General features: G+C 40.0%; 3 protein-coding genes across 6 annotated transcripts in view; 1 reads left to right on the top strand and 2 right to left on the bottom strand.

Annotated features, from left to right (window-relative positions):
* Window positions 1-2564, bottom strand: part of PDCD11 (programmed cell death 11) — a 42021-nt gene extending 39457 nt beyond the window's left edge. The window contains exons 1-2 of one of the 3 annotated variants that reach the window (XM_029244941.1): window positions 2463-2564; window positions 857-975 (exon numbers count right to left, since the gene is read on the bottom strand). In XM_029244941.1, the coding sequence (XP_029100774.1) occupies window positions 857-955 (99 nt within the window). In that variant the 5' untranslated portion in view covers window positions 956-975; window positions 2463-2564. Of the gene's footprint in view, window positions 1-856; window positions 976-2462 lie in introns of those variants that run through there. The other 2 variants (XM_029244942.1, XM_029244944.1) reach the window with 2 other exon arrangements.
* A 108-nt stretch (window positions 2565-2672) lies between these two features.
* Window positions 2673-8100, top strand: ATP5MD (ATP synthase membrane subunit DAPIT). Of its 2 annotated transcripts, none has more exons than XM_029201196.1 (4): window positions 2673-2805; window positions 6216-6311; window positions 6400-6492; window positions 7857-8021. In XM_029201196.1, exons 2-3 carry the CDS (start codon window positions 6225-6227, stop codon window positions 6487-6489), a joined length of 177 nt encoding a protein of 58 aa, XP_029057029.1. In that variant the 5' UTR covers window positions 2673-2805; window positions 6216-6224; the 3' UTR covers window positions 6490-6492; window positions 7857-8021. The 2 variants fall into 2 exon arrangements, with proteins under 2 accessions (XP_029057029.1, XP_029057030.1); XM_029201197.1 differs by lacking the exon at window positions 2673-2805 and adding an exon at window positions 4536-4741 and having other exon boundaries at window positions 7857-8100.
* On the bottom strand, window positions 7952-22441 carry TAF5 (TATA-box binding protein associated factor 5). Its single transcript, XM_029201195.1, has 11 exons — window positions 21546-22441; window positions 19396-19633; window positions 15852-16167; window positions 14914-15077; window positions 14671-14806; window positions 13830-13950; window positions 12951-13080; window positions 11077-11241; window positions 10137-10314; window positions 9331-9508; window positions 7952-9004 (listed from the first exon to the last, which is right to left on the bottom strand). The coding sequence occupies exons 1-11, from the start codon at window positions 22102-22104 to the stop codon at window positions 8787-8789; spliced, it is 2403 nt and encodes an 800-aa protein (XP_029057028.1). The 5' UTR covers window positions 22105-22441; the 3' UTR covers window positions 7952-8786.
* Between the last annotated feature and the right edge of the window lie 452 nt (window positions 22442-22893).

The raw sequence follows: 22893 nt of genomic DNA, 5'->3' as shown, positions 1-22893 counted from the left end.
CTGCCTCAACGCCAATCTCCTGTTCTGACAGCAATTCTCCCTTTGACCAAAATCTGAGCTCTGTTCTCAAAGCCCCTTCTCTCCTGTGTTCTTCCTCCCTTGACTGGGATGAGCACTGGGGTTCCCCGCTGGGAGAAGCAATTTGGAACAGTGAAAGAAAATAAAAGGTGGAGTCACGAAGACCCAAGTTAAATTCCTATCCCCATCATTACAAGCTGTGTGATTTCAACTAAATTATATAACCTCTCTGAGCCTCAGTTCCTCACCATGGAATGATGATCTCTACTACACAGTACAGTTGGAAAGATTACATAAAATAGACATGAGACCATACAATCAAGTGTTAGTTACCGTCCCTCTAGCATTTGGAGCGCAACCTACTCTAGGTGAAGATTTCAAATTCTACTGCAAATTATGATCGCTTTATACAGCAAGGACCTCATTCAAAAATGCAGTGATCAAACTGTTTTCTCTCCATCCTTAATCAACATGGTAAGTTTCTAAGAATAAGAAACAGGGAATTCCCTGGTGGTCCAGTGGTTAGGACTCCATGCTTTCACTGCCAAGGGCGCAGGTTGGATCCCTGGTCAGGGAATTAAGATCCCACAAGCTGGGTGACGTGGCCAGAGAAAGAAAGAAAGAAACAACGGCACTGCAAACTCAAATATTAAATGCCATGCTTCAAAGGATATAGTCTTGTGGTGGCATGGACTCTCTAACAAGTTTAATTTATAAAAGTTGACTTCAACAAGAATCCAATCTGGAAAACCACACATTCTCAAACAAGGCTCATTCTCCATAAGGACACTAGAGAGAAAGTGTTCAGTGAGTCTTATCAAAAAAGCACACCACTTACATCAAATAAGTTGTCTTGTTCAAATGACTGCTGGAAAGCTTTCTCTTTCTCTGATTTGTGGGTCTTTCTTGTACCCCCTCGGGGGAAGCTTTCTTCCATGGTTGCTGTGTTTGGGTGTCCTAAAAACAATGCAAAGAATTGGTGAGTTGTATCCTTAGTGTCAAGGTTGTGATCAATGGGCAAGAGATAGAGCCTTCTAGCACCAATGTGCTGGACAGCATTCAGGACTAAGAAATGGATGGTTTGATGCCAGGCAACAGATAATCCATAATTCGTCTTTCCAAAGGTCTTTGCTTCAAAACCACAAGTCCACACATTTTTCTCCAGCAAAAGAAGTTAGTTTCAATGTATTAAATATCATTAAGCAGCTTCAGTTAAGTCACAGATACACAGATGAATACATAACCCCCTACCTTCAAAGAATACGCACATTTTTAAGAAGATAAAACAATTACGCAAAGGATCTAAAATACAAATCAGATTATAAACTATCAACAAGGAGGTAGGAAATAATGAGGCTTCAGCAAAGGAGGAAAGCTTCCTAAAAAAGATGCTTTTGAGCTGAATGTTAAAAGATGAATAAAATTTTGACAGGTGGAAAGGGAAAAACAGAAGGAATACGAGAAAAGGGCATGGAAATAGGAAAAAAACAATTATTTAGATAAGCGCCAGCAATATGTCTGTCAAGCTGCTCAAAAGCTTGCTCTTGCCTTTCTTTGAAGAATTGTTCAACTAGATTACAAGGTGAATAAAGCATAATAATTGGAGTTAAATTTTAAAAGACACGTTGGGCTTTTTGTGTCAGATCTTTCATCAGGTGTGAATAGATTAACGTTCACTTTGGCAAGTCAGAGCCTTAAGAAGAGGGAAGGACAGAACAGTAACAAAAATACGTATATACTTCAGGCTATAGATTGGACAGGGAGATAGGACTGAAGGAAGGTACACCGGGTACAAGGATTCAACTGCAGTACAACAGATAAATCTTGAGAACGTTCACTTTGACGTTAACGTTCACTTTGGCAAGTCAGAGCCTTAAGAAGAGAGAAAGAACAATAACAAAAAATATATATACTTCAGGCTATAGATTGGACTGAAGGAAGGTACACCGGGTACAAGGATTCAACTGCAGTACAACAGAGAAATCATGAGAACCAGAACTACTGAATAGGTATAAGTGAGAATAGAAGATAGGAGGGGTTGGTTCTGAGAGACACTTGGGAATAGGAATCTAAAAAGGCTTGAGACTGTGAAAGAGGTGAAGACCTAGAGGGAGCCTAGGAGTTGGAATCAGGAATGGATGTGTTTGGTAGGAATAGAACAAGCAATGCCGTCCAGTTTGCTAGGCATTTGACCCTTAATCTCATTTCAGACAGGGTGAAACTGAAGCTTCAAAGAGTAAACTGATCCCGCGACAAAGAAGGGCCTTGAGCTACTTCCTGGGGACACATTCTGACGTTACAGGGACCACTCCAGCAGAGCCGGCTTCGGAACCCAACCACTCACCCGGCACTGCGGGTGCATGGCAGGGATCCAGAGGACCTAGTCCTGGGACAGACCTGGAAGCCACGAAGTTTCCACCCTTGTCGCCTTTTCCCCCACTCACCAGCCCCGGGACGCCAGCACTTCTACTTCGGAGGCCGAGCCACTGTAATCACACACGCGGAGTCTAGAACACCAGCAACCCAACTCGGCTCTTCCGGAAGCGTGGGCGGGCTCAAAGCCTACTTCCGTTAGTATGCTGTACTGAGTCCTATAGGGCGGGGGGGGGGGAGATTTAGAGACAGGAAGCGGAAGGGCGGGACTTAGAGCCGTAGCCAGTCGGCACAGAGGGCCGAATCCGTAAGGCCCGTTGAACGTTTGCGGGGGAGGCGGCTTCTTCCGGCGGGGCAGAGGAGCAGCTTCGTCAGCAGAAGGACACCTGCAACGGGGTCTGTGCGTTTTGGAAGGTGGGTGTGGAAGGGAACCCGGGCTCGGACCTCGCGGCTCCGCTTTGTGGGGCTGGCCTAGAATCCGACCGTTTCCTGGTCCGGGCACATCGCGAGGTCTTCGCTTTGGGTGGGGGACGTGGGGGGCGGGGAGAGTGATGGTGAATGGAAAAGAAATTAGAGAAAATGAGGGCCGGGCGTGAGGGTTCGGACGGTGGCTGGGAAGCTTTGGTGCGAGGTAAAGGCCCCCTTCCCCCAGTTCATAAAGGCCCTTAGAATGCATTTTCCAGTGGAGAGAAATGAGGCCCGCAGCGAAGGGAGTGTCCCAAGGTCACCCAGTGACGTAATATTGGATGAGAACTCGGGCTTCTGACCCCCTCTGGTCCTGTTAACCTCTTCCCCACTGTATGCCCAAAACAGTTTGTTTGCACTGAGCTGTGCTTAGGAAGCTGTCCAGCCAGGCCTCCTTTAGCTGCGCTGCAGCCTTTGTCAAGCGCGAGTGAGTGTAGCCCGTCTTCTGCGCTTCGCCGAGCCCGCGATAAGCGGGTTAGATTTCAATCTGTTCGATCAGTGGGGAAGGCCTTTCCTAGGACGTAGCCAGAACAGAGAGCTGTAAACTCCTTTAAGTGCAAGAGGCTGCTTCTGGTACGTGAGCGGCTCTCCCTCGTCTTTGCCTCCTTTACCGCGTCATCTCACCAATCCAGGAAGGTGTCCGGTCCGACACAACAGCAGTACCAAGAAACAGAAAGTAGCGAGGGTAGTTTCTGAAGTGCCCATTTTACAGGTGAAGAGAGGCGTGGAAAGATTAATTATGTTTAATAGCAGTTCGCCGCTTAATTAGAAACAAGCGAAGACCCCATCGCTTAGACTTTGCCATAGGCTACAGTTTAGCAATTAGTACAGTTTAGTCTAAGTATTTTTCATTAATGTCTTTCTAAACTGAAGTATGACTCAGAAGGAAAGCAAGTTTCAGTTCATTTATCCCACAAAGTACCATCTAACACAAGGATTCCTGATGTTTGCCCAAAAGTAACCTGCAGTTTGCTGAGGAAGCAGACCCAAGTGCTTGCAGGCTTTGCTCCAGTTTATCTCAGTTTCCCCTCCATCTCAGCGTTTTTTAGGAGTCTTTCTTTACAACCTAGACTAAATTGCGGTTCCTGTACTGTGCCTTTCCCTGCAGTCAGAATTAGTCCTCTGTGTAATATTGCAAACATCAGCCTTCCTTCTGTATTGTGTGGAGAGAAGTTTAAAGCACCTTAATATTGTTTCAGTTGGACACCATTTCACCTTCTGAAAATGTTTGTTAAACACAAGGTAGTGGGAATTATCAGTTAATAATTGGACAAAGTTAAGCCCTTGTTTTCTGTAGGGTTTCTCCGAGAAACCTACTTGATACTATGAGAATCCAAAAATCTGTTCTGAAGATGAATGGGAAAGCATGTGTTTAATAAGTTTACTAAAATAAAACAATTAATATGAAAGCTATATCATAAAGATTTCTTTTAATGGAGATTTTCCTACTTGGCCTGAACTGGCCAAGGCCCCTAAGGTGGCCCAGGGAAGTTTGGAATCCTTCATTGCTACAAGAACTTTCTTGAAACAGTTTTCAAAATTAAGGTCATTTGTCCAAAGTTTCATTGCCAATTCTATGCATGTGAATGCCTCTGAAGGCCTTTGAATGGTAAACTGGAGAGTGCCAGTTTCCATAGCAACAACTTCCTCGCAGGTCTCTCCCGCTTCCATTTCATCAAGAGCCAACTGAGTCACTGCCACTGCCTACCAATCTCGACCGGACCTCGACCGGCTCGTTTATATTGCCAATCGACTCGGCGTGGCGTCGGTCGTGGTAGATAGGCGGTCATACAGACGAATTTTCGAGTGTTGTTCTGGTGACCTTTGAATGTGCCTTTACTATTTTTTATTATAAAAGAAATACACGCCTTTGTGAAATACATAGGTTCTGTAGCTGTAACCCCATTTTAAAGTTTGCTATATATTCTTCCAGGGTTTTTTCCCAATATAATTACTAATAAGCATCTCATTTTGTTTCTGTTACTGCAGTGTTTTTCAAACTTTTAACATACATCAGAATCACTTAGAGGGCATATTAAAACAGATTGTTGGGACTCAGGTCCTTCTGATTAAATAGGCCTGAGAATTTGCATTTCTAACAAGTTTCCATGAATAGTGACAGTGTGGGGACCAGACTTTGAGAACCATTGATGTGCTCTATAATGTCCAGAAATAGGATTTTTAAAATATTTAACATGACATTGGGACGTGTTTCCATGTCAGTACATAAAGATCTGCGTGCATGGGGACATCATTCCATGTATATATATAAAGATCTCCATGCATTCTGTTTCCTTCAGTGAAAACCATCACTTATCAGTCTTCTGTAGACGGACTTCTAGTTCTTATTTATTCTCATAAACTGTATTTCATTTACCATCCTTGAGCCATATTATACGTTTCTACTTTGTAATATTTCTATAAGGATAAATTCCTGGCAAACAAATGAATCAGCTAGGTAAAAGGGTATGCTAAGTTTTTAATTTGATAGCTATTGCAGAAGAATTGCATATTAGGAAGGTTGTACCAGTTTACACTCCCTCCAGGCAACGGAGAGAATCCTTATTTTCCCACATTCCCACTACTACTGCTAATTATCATAAATTTATCTTTGTAGTCTGATGGCTAAATATTGGTCTCGTTTTAAATTTCTTTGATCATTAGGTGATGTATGTTTCACCTTTTTGCGTTTGGCCACCTTCATATTTTCCCATATTTGCCCATGTTTTCTTCAGGATATCTTGGCTTCACTTTTACATTTAAATCTTTTGATCTGTTTTGGTGTAAGGAGTAAGGATTTCAGCTCCCCCACACACACACCAATAGTTAGTATGTATCAACTCCATTTAGTAAATGATCCCTTCCCCCCTTCCCATGGAGGTCCTAAATTTATAATAAAAACTGTAAAAAGAGGGGTTGCAAGGTGAGCTGTTTAGTTGGTGGTTACCCCTCTGAGGAACTTTGAAAAGTATCACAAGCTCCAGCTTTCAGCTAGTCTTAAAACTGATTAATTCCAGGTACAGTGTACTGTGGTATAGATAGAGCCAGGAATGAAAACATCAACCAATATTGAGTCAGAGGATGGACTTAAAGACTACTGTGTTCTCTTCCTGTGCCGAGTGATTTGATATATATTCTGGAGTGTTGTGTGATAACAACCAAGATAAAGTCGTCCTTCTAAATGTTTCTCTTATCAGCAAGGTTTTTTCCACCGTTTTGCTGCTTCTTTGTTGGGTGAGGCATACATAAAATTTACAACATTTATATGCAATGAATTTTTTTGAATTTTTTAATTAAAAATTTTGTTTCTTTTAAATTGCATCCAAACCAATTTGTTGCTTTCTTTCTTTTTTTAAAAGATTGAAATCATGGCAGGTCCAGAAACTGATGCCCAGTACCAATTCACTGGTATCAAAAAATATTTCAACTCTTACACTCTCACAGGGAGAATGAATGTAAGTATTAATGATACCTTTAAGCAGTTGTTTTAGAATAAGACAGATGTGACAACAACTCTTGTTTACTTTTTCCTTTCTTTTTCAGTGTGTACTGGCCACATATGGAGGTATTGCTTTGATAGTTTTATACTTTAAGTTGAGGTCTAAAAAAACTCCAGCTGTGAAAGCAACATAAATGGTAAGAAATTAACATTTAAAACTTTATATAACTTTGCCATTTTGATCTTAGGAGTCCCCCCCCCCCCACTATACGAGTATATTGTTCAAAATTTATTACAATCAAGAAAAAAGAAAAATATTGTCCATGTCCCCATTACCCTGACAATTTTCGTTAACATTTCAGTTTAGCTCTTTTTTAATATATTTGTTTGGTTTCCAGTGGCTATGATCCATATCTGTAATTTTGTCTTATAACATGCATGTTCTCTATAATTTGAATGCATGAGTGCTCATGGGTATATGATTTATTTCACAGAGGAAATGTCTCCTACTAGAATTTTTTCTTAATATAAATAACATCACAATGAATGCCTTTGAGCATGAAGTGTTTGTATCTGTGATTGTTTTCTTAAGGTGAAGCGCTTTCCCAGAGGGTTGTGGGGCGCCTAGCTTTCTTCCCCAGGCAGTGTTGAATAACATCAGTTTCTGATTTCTGTTAATTTGAGGAGTAAAAATAATTTCTTTTTGATAAAGTTGTATGTTTTTTCCATTTGTTTACCACTTATATTTTTCTTAACATTCTCTGTGTTCTTCTCATTTAACATTTGGGACTTTCTCTTTGTGAAGACCTCTCTCTTGTATAAGCTCTCTTAATAGTTATTAACCAGCCTTTTAAATCAGTTGCAAATATATCTTGGTTTTTGCTAGTTTCAATTTTTATGTAAGCCATTCTGTCTTTTCCTTAAATCCCCCTAGACTTCATTTTCTTCTTATAGTGCCACCCAACCCCCATTTGCCCTTGCTTGAGTAAATATTTGTTGTGTTGGTGGTAGATGAGGTACAGAAAACCCAAAACCCAGATCTTTATCTCATGTAGCCCTCCATGACAGAAAATTTTTTCCTCTCCTCTTAAAAACTTTTCCAATCACAAAACTATTGACCTTAAGGGACTGACTGCATATCCCAGAATGCAGTGGTCCATGGCTTGTTCCTGAAAAACAGGTAGTTTTTTGCCCAATTTTTCGTGTTAGGTTCCTCCTAACTTTGTTTTTACAATGGGGATAATACCACCCTCCTTGTTTTCTACTGTTTAAAATACTACTTTATGAAAAAAGATGTTATTCTATGTACTAGGCTTTTCTAATGGTATACATTTAGCATCATACTGAATTATTGGCAGCTCTTTTGTTAAAGGGGGAGTGTTAAATTGTATTAAGCTGAGAGACACCTAAATTTTGGGGGGTTACTGACTCCTTTGAGAATCTAATGAATTTGCATTCAATTTCAGGGGGTTCACGGATAGTCTTGTATCAGTAATTACTGAATGTCTTAAAAGTAGAGTTGAACACATTGGTGTCTAAACAATTTTTGTTTTGTTTACAGGATTCTCAACTGTACGTCATCTGTTAAGTTCCCATGCCTGAAGAAGCTAATGTCAGCTCATCATGTGATACCCAATTTGTACAATAAATTATGAACCTGGAAAAGCTGGTTGTCTTTATTTACAAGATATCAAAAATATAAAAACTGTACAAAATGCAACAAAGGCAAAAAACTGGCAGTGACTTGGTCTAAATCTTTTAGTTTCCCAAAGCAAGGCTCAGTACTGGAGGTAAGCAATTGAAATGTCTGACTTCAAGTGTACTAGGTTGTATGTAGCCATTTTAGCTGAAGTAGAACATGGAAGTTAATTTCTTCACCTGGTTTATAGAGTGTTTGCGTGCACTCAATCCAACCGGTATAAATTCAGATGTCGATGGATGGTTGTACTTCATCTATTTCTCAAAAAGTAATTGTAGTTCACCCTACCCAGTTAACGTACATTCCACTAATCATGAGCCAAGCAAAAATGCTAGTGGATCATTTAACATAGTACTTGAGTGCCATACAGTAACTACATTTTTACAGCAGGAACATACATGCTCATAGAATTCTTCAGCTAAAATTCAGGATGGTATTATATTACTCAATTTGAACCTTGAAGCAGGATGAATTACTGAAATCAACTGATTTTTTTCTAAACATAATAAATTAAAATAGCATTTGAACAGGCGATGCATAGCTTCCACAAAATCCAAAGCACCATAAATGTCCCCTCCATGAACATAATACCTCTTATTCAACTAACGGAAATTAGTTAAATGTGGTTGCTATAGAAATGTGGAACTATCCTGTTCAGATTTTCCAAGCAGCATACTTCCAGATCCATATAGACAAAACATTCTTTGTAGCTTAAATATTAATCACTGAGGTATTTGCTTTTAGTCTCCCTTTTTCAAACAGTAGCTTCCAAAGGTCTTTAATACCGATGGTTTATTGCGGACTATAAGCTCCTGCAGCTAGAACCAAGTTTCTTCTAGTAAAATGGAGGTGTACAACTGGTGTTGATTTGGTCATATATGTTCCCAACAATAACTCCTGTGAATTCTCAGGTAAATTTATATGCCCAGTGGCTGTAGTAAAGTCATCAGTCTCTAAATCTTCAAATGCTTTGATAGCATCCCATAACCGTACTGTATTATCCATTGAACCTAAGGGGAAATCAAAGGAAACCATTTAGTAGCATCTGCCTTATTTAGATTCTGAGATTCTGTCAAGTATGCTTTATGCATTTACTTTTTATTTCTGGTGAAAAAAATCTGAACTTGATTAATAACTATTATTCCCTCTAAAGAAGCACTTCAAGCAGTAGTTTTAACCTGAGAAGTCAACATACATATAGGGTAACAATCTGGAATCATGGCTAAGGAGAAGCAAAACTTAGAAAACAGCAGGACTTAATTTTGCAATGGTCATTCAGTGCTTCCTTTAAATATACCATTGACCCTTTACCACAAAGCCATTTCTAGTCATTTACCTGATGCCAAAATTTCACCATCTCTACTAAATCTAAGTGAACAGACTGTATCACTGTGGCCTTTTAATTCTCCAACCATCAAACCATGTCCAATATCCCAAAGGAGTACTCTGCCATCTGTTGCTCCTGTAGCCAGGAATCTCCCATTGGGAGAAAATGTCAAGGAATGAATTGGTCCCTAGAAAAGAAGTCCATGGAAAGAATCAAAAATAGGGTTAAAAATACCTAAGAAAATAAGACACAGGTTAGAATTACAAAGTTTAGTGGTGTGAATAGTATCTTTAAAATGTGTCACTGGTTAGGTTTTTTTTAACATCTTTATTGGAGTATAATTGCTTTACAATGTTGTGTTAGTTTCTGCTGTATAACAAAGTGAATCAGCTATATGTATACATATATCCCCATATCCCCTCCCTCTTGCGCCTCCCTCCCACCGCTCTAAGTGGTCACAAAGCACCGAGCTGATCTCCCTGTGCTGTGCAGCTGCTTCCCACTACCTGTTTTGCATTTGGTAGTGTATATATGTCAATGCTACTCTCTCGCTGTATCCCAGCTTACCCTTCCCCCTCCCCATGTCCTCAAGTCCATTCCCTACGTCTGCGTCTTTATTCCTGTCCTGCCCCTAGGTTCATCAGAACCATTTTTTTTTAGATTCCATATATGTGTTAGCATATGGTATTTGTTTTTCTCTTTCAGACTTACTTCACTCTGTATGACAGACTCTAGGTCCATCCATCTGGTTAATTTTTAAACTATTTTTATCTCAAAAGAACCTCGTGCGCTGGAATAATGAAGGTATAAAATACCTTGTGTCCAGTGAAGATCCTTACACAGTTCCCATTCAGGACATCCCAGAGCCGCACAGTTCTGTCTGCAGAGCCCGTAGCAACATAATTAGAATTGGGATGGAATCTGGTACAATTCACATCAGCAAGATGGCCAGCGAATATCCTTAAAGGCTGATAGTGATCTGTAGCCCAGAGCCTTTTAAAAAAATTATTGAAAACAAAAGAAGGTAATTAGTTAACTGTGAAATGCCAAAATTCTACCCAAAATCAATATAGAAACAACCATGTGAACTGTTAGCTCCAAATGGGTCCCACTCACTAGTTACCTGAGGGAAAGCAGATGGAATGACTGAGCCTAACATTCTTTTTTTTTTTTTTTGGCCGCAGTGCGGCTTGTGGGATCTTAGTTCCCTGACCAGGGATTGAACTCGTGCCCTCGGCAGTGAAAGCGCAGAGTCCTAACCACTGGACTGCCAGGGAATTCCCTAAACATTCTTAAGAAAAACTAATTGACACGGTACAAAAAACTTTTAATTCTATAATCCTTTAGTTCTCTGTATGTACACCCCCCACTCCAACTCCTAGTCTAACTTATAGAAGAGTATTTTTCCCTAGTTTTGGCCACCACATAATTAGTTTCTAACCCAAGACACCTCATCCTCAACTTCTAAGGAGATGACAGGGAAATAAACGTGCTCACAGTGGTTGTAAAAGACAAGGTTTAGCATCCGGTTGGGGAAGGGGAGGGCATGGACTCTTGGTATAGACATAATTGCAGACATAGTAATATTCCTGTCCCACATTCGTTTTCAAATAAGGACCTATAAATGCTGACGTTCTCAAAATGTTGATCCTGAATAACAGAAGCAAAAATGAGTTTGGCTGGAGTTTCTAATTCCCAACAAGAAACCATTCTGTTCCTTGAATAGGCCCAGTCCTAAGCTCATAATGTTCTTACCGAGCTACTCGGTCGTGGCCCCCTGACACAAAATAATATCCATATGGAGAAAACTGTGTGTCCCACACTGGATAGTTGTGTCCTTTATATCCCACCAAGCAGGTAAATGTTTGAAGACTCCACAATCTAACAGTTCCATCTTCTGAAGAGGAAAGCAGGTAGTTCCTGAGAGAAGAGAAGGTAGTACATTCGATTCCTAGAATAACTTAGTTACCTGTCCAGTTTCTCTGTACATTTGTATATATTAAACATAGCTAACTGACATGCTACATCTCACTTTTAATTTATACATGAAATTCACAGTAGATAACAAGAGTTGAAAGTACTAATGTTAGATGTGACACTCTACATCTACCGAGCACCTACTGAATGAGGCTAGATTATTTTAAAAACATTATCAAGAGGAAAATCACAGTTCTTCGAAAAAAAAAAAATACCAAAGAGGTAATGACAAAAAGTATGATCAAATAAGGTCACCTGAGAAAGGCTTCTAAGAAATGCGATATATCACTTAAAACTTAATTTTTTACTTTAAAATGAAGATGCTATTTTCATATCCTGTAAAAGTTGTGTAAGAATTTAAAAGTAAACATCTTTTGGACCAAAAAAAAAAAAAAAAGCCAAAACAAAAAACACTGGACGCGAGAATAATACTCTGCCTTCTTCAGGAATGAACAGAAAAGCTGAACTACTCAGAAAGTACTATGGTTTTCAATGAAATCAGAAGTTTCCCTCAAGTAAAAATGTACCATCTGGCTAAATCCTATAAAATAACAAAAATCCTCATTCTCAAAGTTTCATAAGGATGAAAATCTTGATGGTTTGAAAGCTATTATCTATCAAATAAGATACAGATGGTATTATGATAACAAAATACCCTCCCTGCATTTCCACAGAATGTTAGAGATCATGAAAAATAGGCAAACACGTATTTGTGGCTTTCAAATTCCCTTTTCAGTATTCTCTTAGTTCTTTTGATTATACAAAGATAAATCTTCAATTGATAGGTAATATGCCTTTAATATCAGTAATCTGTTGTGAATTTGGAGATGACAGAAGACAGCAGTAGCCATAATACCCAAAGAAAGAACCCAAAGAAGCAATTCAACCCCTACTGGAGTTACACAAGACTAAAGCTGATTTTTATAACCAGCAAACCCTGAAGCTATGTATCCTGATTCTGTAAATTTGGGTATTATACACTAGTACCCCAAAATAAATCAGCAGAGGGCAAGATGCTAAAAGATAACGCACTACTATGTATAAAATAGATAACTAACGAGAACCTACTGTATAGCACAGGGAACTCTACTCAGTGCTCTGTGGTGACCTAAATAGGAAGGAAATCCAAAAAAGGGGATACATGTATACATATAGCTGATTCACTTTGCTGTACAGCAGAAACTAACACAACAATGTAAAGCAACTATACTCCAATAAAAATGAATTTAAAAAATTTTTAAAGGATAATAAAATAATTCTCTACAAAAAAAATAGTAATAATAAAAGATAATGGGGCTTCCCTGGCACAGTGGTTGAGAGTCTGCCTGCCAATGCAGGGGACACGGGGTCGTGCCCTGATCTGGGAAGATCCCACATGCCACGGAGCGGCTGGGCCCGTGAGCCATGGCCGCTGAGCCTGTGCGTCTGGAGCCTGTGCTCCGCAACGGGAGAGGCCACAACAGTGAGAGACCCGCGTACAGCAAAAAAAATAATAAATAAAAAAAAATTTTTTTAAAGATAATGAATGATAGGCAACCACAAGATTTTTCTAAAGGAATTTTCCCCAACATTCTCATAATGTTCCCAGTAGTTAACTTTCATATAATCTCAATGTAATACAGCAGTATTTAATTTTTTTGTTTGTATTTTACCTATCTGGACTGAAGCTGGCTCCATAGACGGGCCCACTGTGACCATACAAAATCTTCAACTCACTTGCTGTTTTCTCATCCATGATTCTTTCTAAGACATCATCAGATTCTTTATCTATGAGGCTAAGATCTAAAATGGTCCAGAAATGTTAATTTTTTAAAGTACATTCATTAAAACATTTTAAGGCAATTATATCACAGTTCAGGAGAAGAACTAACATTTGAACTGTTCCTCCTACATACCAACCACTGTGCTAATGCCTCTAAATTAGGTGCTATCATCCCAGTGGATAAGAGAAGAAAGTGAGGTTCAGAACAGTTAATAATATGCCAGAGTGCACACAGCTATTTAGTGTTGGAACTAGGGCTGAAACTCAAATTTATCCATTATATCATCATGTTTCACAAAAGGAAACTACAGAAATATTAAAATAAATTATTGAAAATGTATTATCTTGTTTAACAATACAGTTAGCAAGAAACTTTCTTTAAAATGTAACCCTGGTCTTAGTTCATTTTAGCCATTTTTATGGCTAAAACAGAAAGTACTCTCCCACTATTTAAAGGTTTTTTTTTTAATTCACAAGCAAACAATCATAAGCTGTTAGATTTTTAACCTTAGGGAGTTTTCTAGCCTAATGCCCTCATTCTACAGATGAGAAAACTGAGGACCAGTGAAATTAAACCAGACTAGCACCCCAGTCTCCTGATTGCCACTCCAATGCACTTTTCACTGTTGGCAATGTTATTAGCCGTTTTGACTTAAAGTAAAATCAAGTGAAATTCTGCTAAGATCACAATGTCTTCTGTATATTTCTTGGAATCAAGATTGGTGTAAACTAACAATGAGCTTATAGCCTGACAGGTCATCTCAGTTACCTGCTGCTTGTTTGACACTACGAAGCTTTTTGGGTGTCACAGACCACACTCTGACAGTTGAATCTGCAAAACCTCCAGCAATCAAACTAGAATCATCAGTGACATCCACTGCAGTGAGGCCCTGCCAATTAAAAAAAAAAGAAAATATATATATACACACACACACACACACACACACACACACACACACACACACACTAAATGATACTGTTTTAGGGAAAAAATTATAATCACATCTTAGAGAATATATAATGATAGCTATTTTTCTCATATAAAAGATCATTTGAGATTTCATTCTCCTTTGAAATCAACTGTTCAAAAGCACTTACTTTGAGAACATGTCATTTACCCCTTTTTGCCCTCTGAATTTGGAGTGCATCATATAAAGCAAATGTTAATCATTTTTGTACTTTACTAAATATATCCTCAGCAGCCTATTATAAAGCCTTATGTCTATAGAGGCTTACAGACATAAAGATATGAAGAATTCTTAATAAAAAATATTAAGTTTACGTAAGTACTTAAGTTCAAGAGAGATGAACCACATAGCTTCCTCCTTTTTCAAAGGCTAGCAGAATTCTGATCGGTGAAATGAAGGACACATACAAGCAAGATTCTGGTACCTACAAGTCGCTAAAGGTCTTTTAAACATTGCCTTCTATCTATTCTGAGCAATGTCCAATTCTCCTTTCCTAACTGCTGTCTTTAAGCCATATTTATATCAAGAGTTTAAAGAAGAAATCTTCATTTTAGTTAAGACATCTAAGTTACTTTTAATGGTAATCACTGTTTTTCATGACTCCTAATTTTCTCCCAGAAAGTGCCGAATCATTTTACCAACCTGGTAAGCATTGAGGAATGTATAGAAACAAATTGAGGGTAAACAGTCTGGCCCAAGGCGTACTCGTTTGGTGGTTTCTTTCATATTCATTATCTTATCCAATTTATCTGAATCTTTCAACTCAGGAAGAGGGATTCTGTGAAAGAAAAACAGACTGGAAATTACTCTGAATATTAAATAACTTGAACCATCTATAACATTGTCTTAAACTTCCACACATGTTCCTGAGGTTTTTTTCCTCACCTGTTTTGAGGTGGAGCATTGGGATCTTGTTTTTTGCTTTTGGATCCGATACTATCTTTTTTAGGCTTCTTCTTTTTAGGTTTTCCTTCTTCATTTTCTCCTTCTTCATCCTCATCATCCAAAGGCACCTCAATTTCTGGCTCTTTTAATAAACCAAAAAATACCTACAAGTCAAAGGAGCCAATTTTTTAAATTACTTTTTTGTTCATTAATACATCCTTTTCATATCTTGATAGGAGGAATCACAATTACAACAGGGTCATGTATATCCTGAAGCAGATTCTGTACTTGTCTACCCAATAGCCAATCTCCCCTTCTTCCTTACTAACAGAACCCTGATTTTGTTGGAGCAGCAGTATGCTCAGATAAAATCATTTCTGTTGCCGGGCTCCCTTGAAGCCATACAATGGCCATATAATATCATTCTGGCCAATAGATGTACACACAGATATACTGGGTAGTGTTTTAGAAAAAAATACTGTTTTCCTGATAAAAAGGGAGAGATTCAGCAGGTATGTCTTTCATCCTCCCCCTTCTGCCTTCCTGGAATACAGATGCAAAGCTGGCGCTGCAATAGCCACCTGTGAGCACAATGAAGAAAGCCACATTCTGAAGATGGCAGAGCAGAAAGTAGAAGGAGCCAGGGTCCTTGATGGCACTGTGGAGCCCTCACACCAGCCTAGGAGGGCCTTCTCCTTTAATTCATTTTATGTGAGAAAAAACCTTTACTTGTTTCTGCCAATGTAGTCAGGGTTCTGTTAAATGCATCCATTCCCAAATTCTCACTAATATATACATCATCCTTAGAACATGAAACTTAGTATACAGTGTAATATTATTCCCAAACTAGCTATAAGAAAAATGTGTAAATTATGTAGATGGAAATGCTACAATTTTTCATAATCTGCATTATATAGTTCTTAGGTTTATTCCCATACCTTTGATTTGTTTGCCTCTCGTTTAGCCTCTCCTGCCAAACTTCCCACCATCGCATCTATCTGTTGCTTACTACGCGGCATCCCATCAAAGATGTCAATGTAGAGGTGCTCCTGAACTATGTTCCATATCTGATTGTTCTGTTTCTCCTGAAGATGCCTCTTCAAGAGTTGGTACGAGTCTCGGGAAATACGCAGAACAAATTTACTTGTTCGAAAATCCAACATGGTCTCATTCCCTTTCATGTGTTCCTTTTTGGTAAGACTAGATAATACTCGTAGGTCATCCTGGTAATAACATTCCTGATCTCCATGGAACCTGTTTCAGTGATTTTAAAAAGTCATTTTTCAATGTAATCGTTAAGGGATCTGCCTCTCCCCCATATATTTATAAACATCCCAGAATATTTTCAACGTAGTAGTCTGAATAATCGTGGACTAAGCTGTAGGATAAGAAGTAACGCATTTCAAAATGATTACAATTCAGTTCTGAATTCATCCTAAAAATGACCAATTTAATTCTCTAATGAAATAAACGCATCATAAACATTTTAAGAGAATTTGAAATAAATACCATAAATGAATGAAAGATAAGCTATCCACCATTGGCAGACAGTCTCATTTGAATGCCACCATTGGTAGACATTTGAAAATGTTAGAAACTTTGCTCTACTAAATTTTATGTTCTCTCAAAACTCACTTTTTAAAACTTTTTATTATGGGAAATTTCAAACACATACAAAAGTAGAAACTATTATAAGGAATTCAGTGTACCTATCACCCAGCCTCTCAACAATAATCAACACATGACATTCTCACAAAACCCATCATTTTTAGTGATTTCACATATTCTTAATACCAGATATAAAGATTAAATATCCGTACTTTAATAACATGACTAAAGAACAAACGTGTTGATATCAAACAGTGAGCACTCCCATTTACTCACCATTAACAAAGGCAATTAAATAAAGCTTTCAGCCTTGGTGACAATTACTAAATTTAAATGTACTTTTGTTTCTACAAATCTTAATTATCCTAATAAAATAAAATGTAAAGATCATATATTGACACTCACAAAGAGCAGCAAGCAACGCAAAACATTTAGAAAACAAACATAAGATATTAGGACTCTAGCTCTGACACATAGCCAACAGATTCCTAAACTGTTACCTGTGCTACCCTATTGTGACTCATCAAGACATGAATTAAGAGTTTCTGTCTAAGATTTGAATGAAATTAGAAATCTCAGCCTCTTGGTGTTGTATTAGTTGCCACCAATAAGTTCATCTGAGCATGGGGTCCTGGCAAGGGCTGAGACTGTCCATGACAAGGACACAGAAAGTCAGTCCCCTACGATATTCCAGCTTCCTATGTGAGGAGATGGCTACACCATGAGACTGGAAAAGAAGGTTTTTTGATGACAGCACTGTAAGAAAAATTAGCTTAGAAATTCTGTCACCATCAGCCTTAATCTTTTCTTTCAGAAACACTGAGCTACAGAACATTTGCCTTATATACTTTCTATTAGGCACTGTAGAATAATGAATGAATATAATGACACAGAAGCCAGGAGTCCTGAGTTCTATTGTTCCTCTATTACCACTACCTGTGTTACCTGACAAGTTCTAGCTTCTGGGTCTATTGCTTGTACCAAAGAGCTCTCATTTAAACTGTTAAGCACTGCCTCCTTCTTAAACACTCCTTTTCTTTGGCTTCTATAACTTAACACTCTCCTGGTTTTCTTCCTGCTTCTCTGGCCTCTCCTTTTATATCTCTTCTACTTGGTCGTCTCTTCTACTCCTTTTATTTCTCTTCTACACCAAATGTTGGAGTTCCTTGAGGTCCAGGCCTAGCCCTCCCATTGACTTATTTCATGCTCCTTCCTAGACATTCTCATCCCTATCCATCAATATTGCACACACTCCAATTTATGGCTCCAGTCCCTACCTCTCCTCTAAGCTCAGAGCCTTATATATCCTCCATCTATCAACTTGACATCTCTCAAATAAGTCAAAGGCATAAACAAATCTGAACTCAAGATTATTCTACAACCTGACAAAACCGGTCCTCTTCTAGGGTTTTCTACCTCAGTGAAGAGCACCCCTATCCAGCCAGGGGAGCCAGAAACCTAGGGATTATCAATTATACTTTCATCTCCCTTACACCTCCATATCCAATCACTCACCAAGTGCCTCAGGAATATGTCTACTTCCCTTCACCAACGCTATCACACCCTAGTCCAGTGTTTCTCAACAGGGTTGCGACAAGTATTTGGGGCAAAACAATCTGTTGCTAAGTGGGACTACCTGCACGTATTGGAACTTTTGGAATCCCTAAGACACCTGATCCTCCAGCCTAGTCATTACGACAACCAAAAACACCTCCAGTTTCAAACAGCCCAGAGGAAGGAGGCATAATATTACCTTCAGTTGAGAACCAGTACAATAACCCCCAAAATGGTCAATCTATAATCACTCTGTCCCCCACCATCTGTTTTCCCCACTGCATAAAGGTCCTTTCAAAATGTAAATCTAATAATAACATGGTCCTTCAATGACTTCTCTGGCAAAGATGTCTCACTGTCCCCAAATATCCATTTTTTTCTTTCTTCCTCCACAATAAAACACCTGAATACTAGCTGTCACATAGACACCTAGGTAAAGACCATATTTCCTACCTCCCTTGGCCATTGACTAATGACATAAAAAAGGGAGAAATATATGTCACTTCCAGGAAGGATGTGTGCCCTCCCTGCTGACTGTAACACTGATATGATTTCTTAGAGCCAGAGAATCACCTTGTACCACAGGTGGAAAATGCATGACAAGGATGTCAGAGCTACAAAATCAACAGAGCCTGGGTCCTTGATAATCAAGGACTCCATACCAGTCCTAGACTGCCTACATTCATGAGAGAGAGAAATAAACTTTTATCATATTCAAGCCTCTACTGTTTGGGGTCCAGTCACTCTCAGTCTAATCTAATCCTAACACAGCTTCATATTGCTCTTAGGATAAAAGTAAAAATAAACTTTTATTTATGCCACTATTGTTTTGACTTTTCGGTGAATCTCAGCCAAATCTAATCCCATCCAATACAACCTCCTACTGCTCTGAGGATAAACAAAGACCCTCAATATGGCCCAAGAACCGCCTGCTCCAGCCCCTAATCAACCGGCCAGCTTCCTGTTGTACCACACCCCACCCTCACACTCTGCTCCAGCCACACTTGCCTTTCATCTCTGTACCTACCATGATCCTTCCTGCCACAGAGCTGTCACACATGCTTCTCCCTCTTCTCTTCCCCTGGTTAACTCCTGTTCAATCTTCAGATCCTACCTCAAGCATCACTTCCTCTGGGAGCCTTCCCTGACTTCTGCAACTAGATCAAATTCCTCATTTTAGGTTCTCATAGCACCAGGTACCTCTCCTTCATAAAGTACTTTTTGAGTTGCAATCTTACATTTGTGTAGTTACAGATGTGTGTATTCATTATATATATATAGCTATATATACATATTATATATATACATAAATTCACATACTTCTCAAAGAATGATTTTGCTTCATTCTCATGTTGATTGTAGACTAGTTCCAAATACATGTGTACAAATAGGGGATAAAAGAGTTGGGATAACTCTGCCCGATGGCAGTCCAAGGAACATTCAATGAAGTGTTTCAGTCCACTATAGTATTCTTCATACATTGTGGGGTCTCCTTGTTGGTTGTAGGCTGATAGCACGGCACTGACATCCGGCTGGTCTTCCACAGCTACACTTCCAACTGTTTAAAAAATGAAAAATAACTTTCAGGAAAGTGACCTGACATGCACCAAGAGACTAAGGCTGTTTTGCTAAGGTCCAGAGGTGAATTGTTTCTCAGATGTTTGTCCTTCTCCTCTCAAACGCTGTTCCCCAACTCAATCACATAATCTTTTAATGGGATTCACTTTGTTTCAGTCACCCATCCAAAATTCCTTCGGTTTGTCCATATCTTAAAATAAAATTTTCAAATCAATGTCAGAAAGATTTAGTATTTTTCCTAGAGGTACCTTATTTTAAAGACAAATTTTATAAAACATGGTATGTGCAAATCAAACAACTATCTTAATCTTCTCTCAAGGCTCAGTGCAAATGGCACCCACCACCACCAAGCTATGCCCTGGAATAACATTTCCAGCTCTCTGAACTATCTAAATATTTTGTAACTGTCTAGCAACACATCCTATCCTGTTACCTTCATATATGTACATCTATCACTCCCTATAAAATATAAGCATGTTAATGGTGGGAAGGACTTGCCTTATTTATATTTCCAAAAGGCAAATCTATTTTATATGCTTAAAACAATTTCCATAACCATCATTTCAAGGCAAAAAGCATGAGTATTTATTTGTAATATTTCAATCCCAAACAATGATACATCTGTCAATCGAATCAGAGTTTGTTGGAAATTTTTAAGTTGCAATTATAGTACTGTTATGCTTTTTACTGCACAAATTTTAGAGAAGTTCTTTAGAAGTTTACTCTGATGGCCTCTTTTCCTCCCTACTGGTTTCTGAGTTACCATCTAAAAAATAGGTCAAGTTTCTGAAGAGATGAGAGATTACAGCAAAATAACCAACAACATAATTCATCCATCTTATAGTTCATTCACAAAATTCGGCATTCAAAAGATTCCTCTCAATCACATTTGCATACATTTCTACTTATGGGTTACAATGCTACATATTCATACCTCACTTCTGGCAACGCTGCAAAGATTAGGTCTCATAAATACAAAAGGGGAGGGGGGGAAGCCTCAGGTGTCAGGGATGGATACCTAAGCATAAACTTATCAGTGCCAGATATTTTACATATATTATATCTAAATCTCACAATAACCCATTTAATAGAGGGGAAAAAAAAACCTCTCAAGCTTAGGAAGAATAACAATCAGCATCACACAAGTAAAAGCAATAGAGACAGAAACTGAACTCAGGTCTGCTCAACGCCTGTTCCTAAGTGAATGATTCTCAAACTTTGCCCTACATCAGTACCCGTTGGAAGCATTTATTTTAAAATGCAGATTCCCGGACTCCACCTGCACAGGGTCTGATTCACTAAGTCTGAAGTGACGCCCAAGAATCTGAATTCCTCTACAAGATTTAAAACCAATGTTAGTTAGCCTATATTTTGAGAAAGACTGGCTACACTATATTCATCATTCCCTGGCTGTGCGTCCAAAGCAAGTTCCTTGACCTTTCTCAGTCTGTTTTCTCATCTCTAAAATAGAGGTACCGTCTACCTCACAGTGGAACCGAGAAAAGTAAGATACATAACAAAGTATTTATAGTAAAAGTACGTTAGTGCAAAACTGTACAAATATTGCTAGTGTTAATGTATCCCTGCCCAAGGCTCAAGAGCCCAAATGAGAGGAAAGGGACCAAAAGCCTGAAGTCCCCGCCTCTCCGCGCCCACCGTCCCCATACATCCCTCAGCTCAACAGCTCTCCACAGCCTCTCGCTGGAACTGACAGCTCGGAAGAGGGTTTGACTGCGCAGCCGGCGCACCAGGGAAAGGGGCGGGCATGTGGCCCTAGAGGCGGGCCCAGGAAATTCAAAACAAGCCCGCAGAGGTGCAGGCCTGCCAGCCTCTGCCTTCCCGGTTCGCTCCCCTTCGTGCCGGCCCTGCCTCCCCGGGACCCCGCGGCTCACCTTTCCCCGGAGCCGCAGGACCTGTCGCTAAGCCCGAGACGGCGGCGGACCCCGAAGCACCGCTGACCGGAGGGTCGGGGGCCGCAGGGCCGGGGGTCGAGGCGGTGACCCGGCTAAGAAGCGCGCTAGCCGTCTCAGCGCCGGCGCCGTCCGCCTCTCCCGGGGCTCCGGAGCCCGCCACTGCCTCCTCCAGCAGCCGGGCCTCACGGCGCAGCGCCTCTTCGGCCTCGCGGAGGTTGCTCTGCCGTAGAAACTGCAGCACGGCCAGCAGAGTCTGTCGGTCGTGGGGAGCGCCGGCCTCCGGAGCAGCGGCGGGCACCGGGGCCGCCCCCGCTGGGGCAACGGCAGAGACAGCCACCGAGGGTTTGGGGGTCCCACCATCCCCGCCGGCCGACGACGACGCCGCAACGTTCCCACCGCCGCCGTTGGGGCCGTTGTTGGTTGTGCCGCCGCCACCCTCGCCAGCGCTGTCCCCCGTCTGCGGAGGTAGCAGCGTTGGCGGTCCCTCAGGCTCTAACTTGACCGCCACCTCCGTCTGCTCCTCCGCCAGCGCCGCCATCTTGCGGCTGAGCCACCTTTCGCCGTCAAGCGTGATTGCGTTTTCGCCACATGGAGGGCGGGGAGGAGCGTTTTACGACAGCTCTGGAGGGCCATTTACGGCAGTAGGAGGGGCGAGAAAGGAGAAGAAAAAGGAATAGGAGCAAGAGCAACTTTCAAAAGTGAGTGACAAAAAGACAGGAAGTGAGAGTTGGGTACCGCCTCGTGCTTTTGCCCGATAATAATTACGTTTATTACAGACCAGATATATTCAGGCACTGCGATAGACATTTTACATTTTGTGACCTTTAATTCAACAGTTTTTTAAGGTACTATTATCTTCACGTTACAGATGACTCAACCAAGACCTAAAGACAAAATGCCAGACCAAGATTCGAATCCAGGTCTTTAATTTAAAAGCATATACTATTTACCACAGGGAGGCATCTGAGATACTGGTAAAGTTTTATGTTTTGATCTGGGTGGCGGTTACTTGTTTTTTTTCAATTTATGCTTTGTAAAAATTAATTGAGCTGCACGCTTACGTTTTGTGAACTTTACAGCATGTATGTTATATGTCAATAAAAAGTTTTTAAGGACCTGAATTTTGTGATTGTGAAATGTATATGTTCTGTATTCGTGCTATGTTACCCATTATTACAAATAGACTGCATTTTAATTGTATATTTTAAAATAGTATGTGCCATTTTGCAATACGCTTCATAGGTTTAAAAACCTGCTGCATATTTTATCTCGTTTGAATCTCACAACGCTGTGAGATAGGTGCAGACAAGAAAAGTGAGCCTAGGAC

This window comes from Monodon monoceros, unplaced genomic scaffold (assembly GCF_005190385.1).
Source record: "Monodon monoceros isolate NGI ecotype Baffin Bay Population unplaced genomic scaffold, NGI_Narwhal_1 Super_Scaffold_4, whole genome shotgun sequence".
Taxonomy (NCBI): domain Eukaryota; kingdom Metazoa; phylum Chordata; class Mammalia; order Artiodactyla; family Monodontidae; genus Monodon; species Monodon monoceros.
This window is presented reverse-complemented; position numbering and strand designations above follow the sequence as displayed.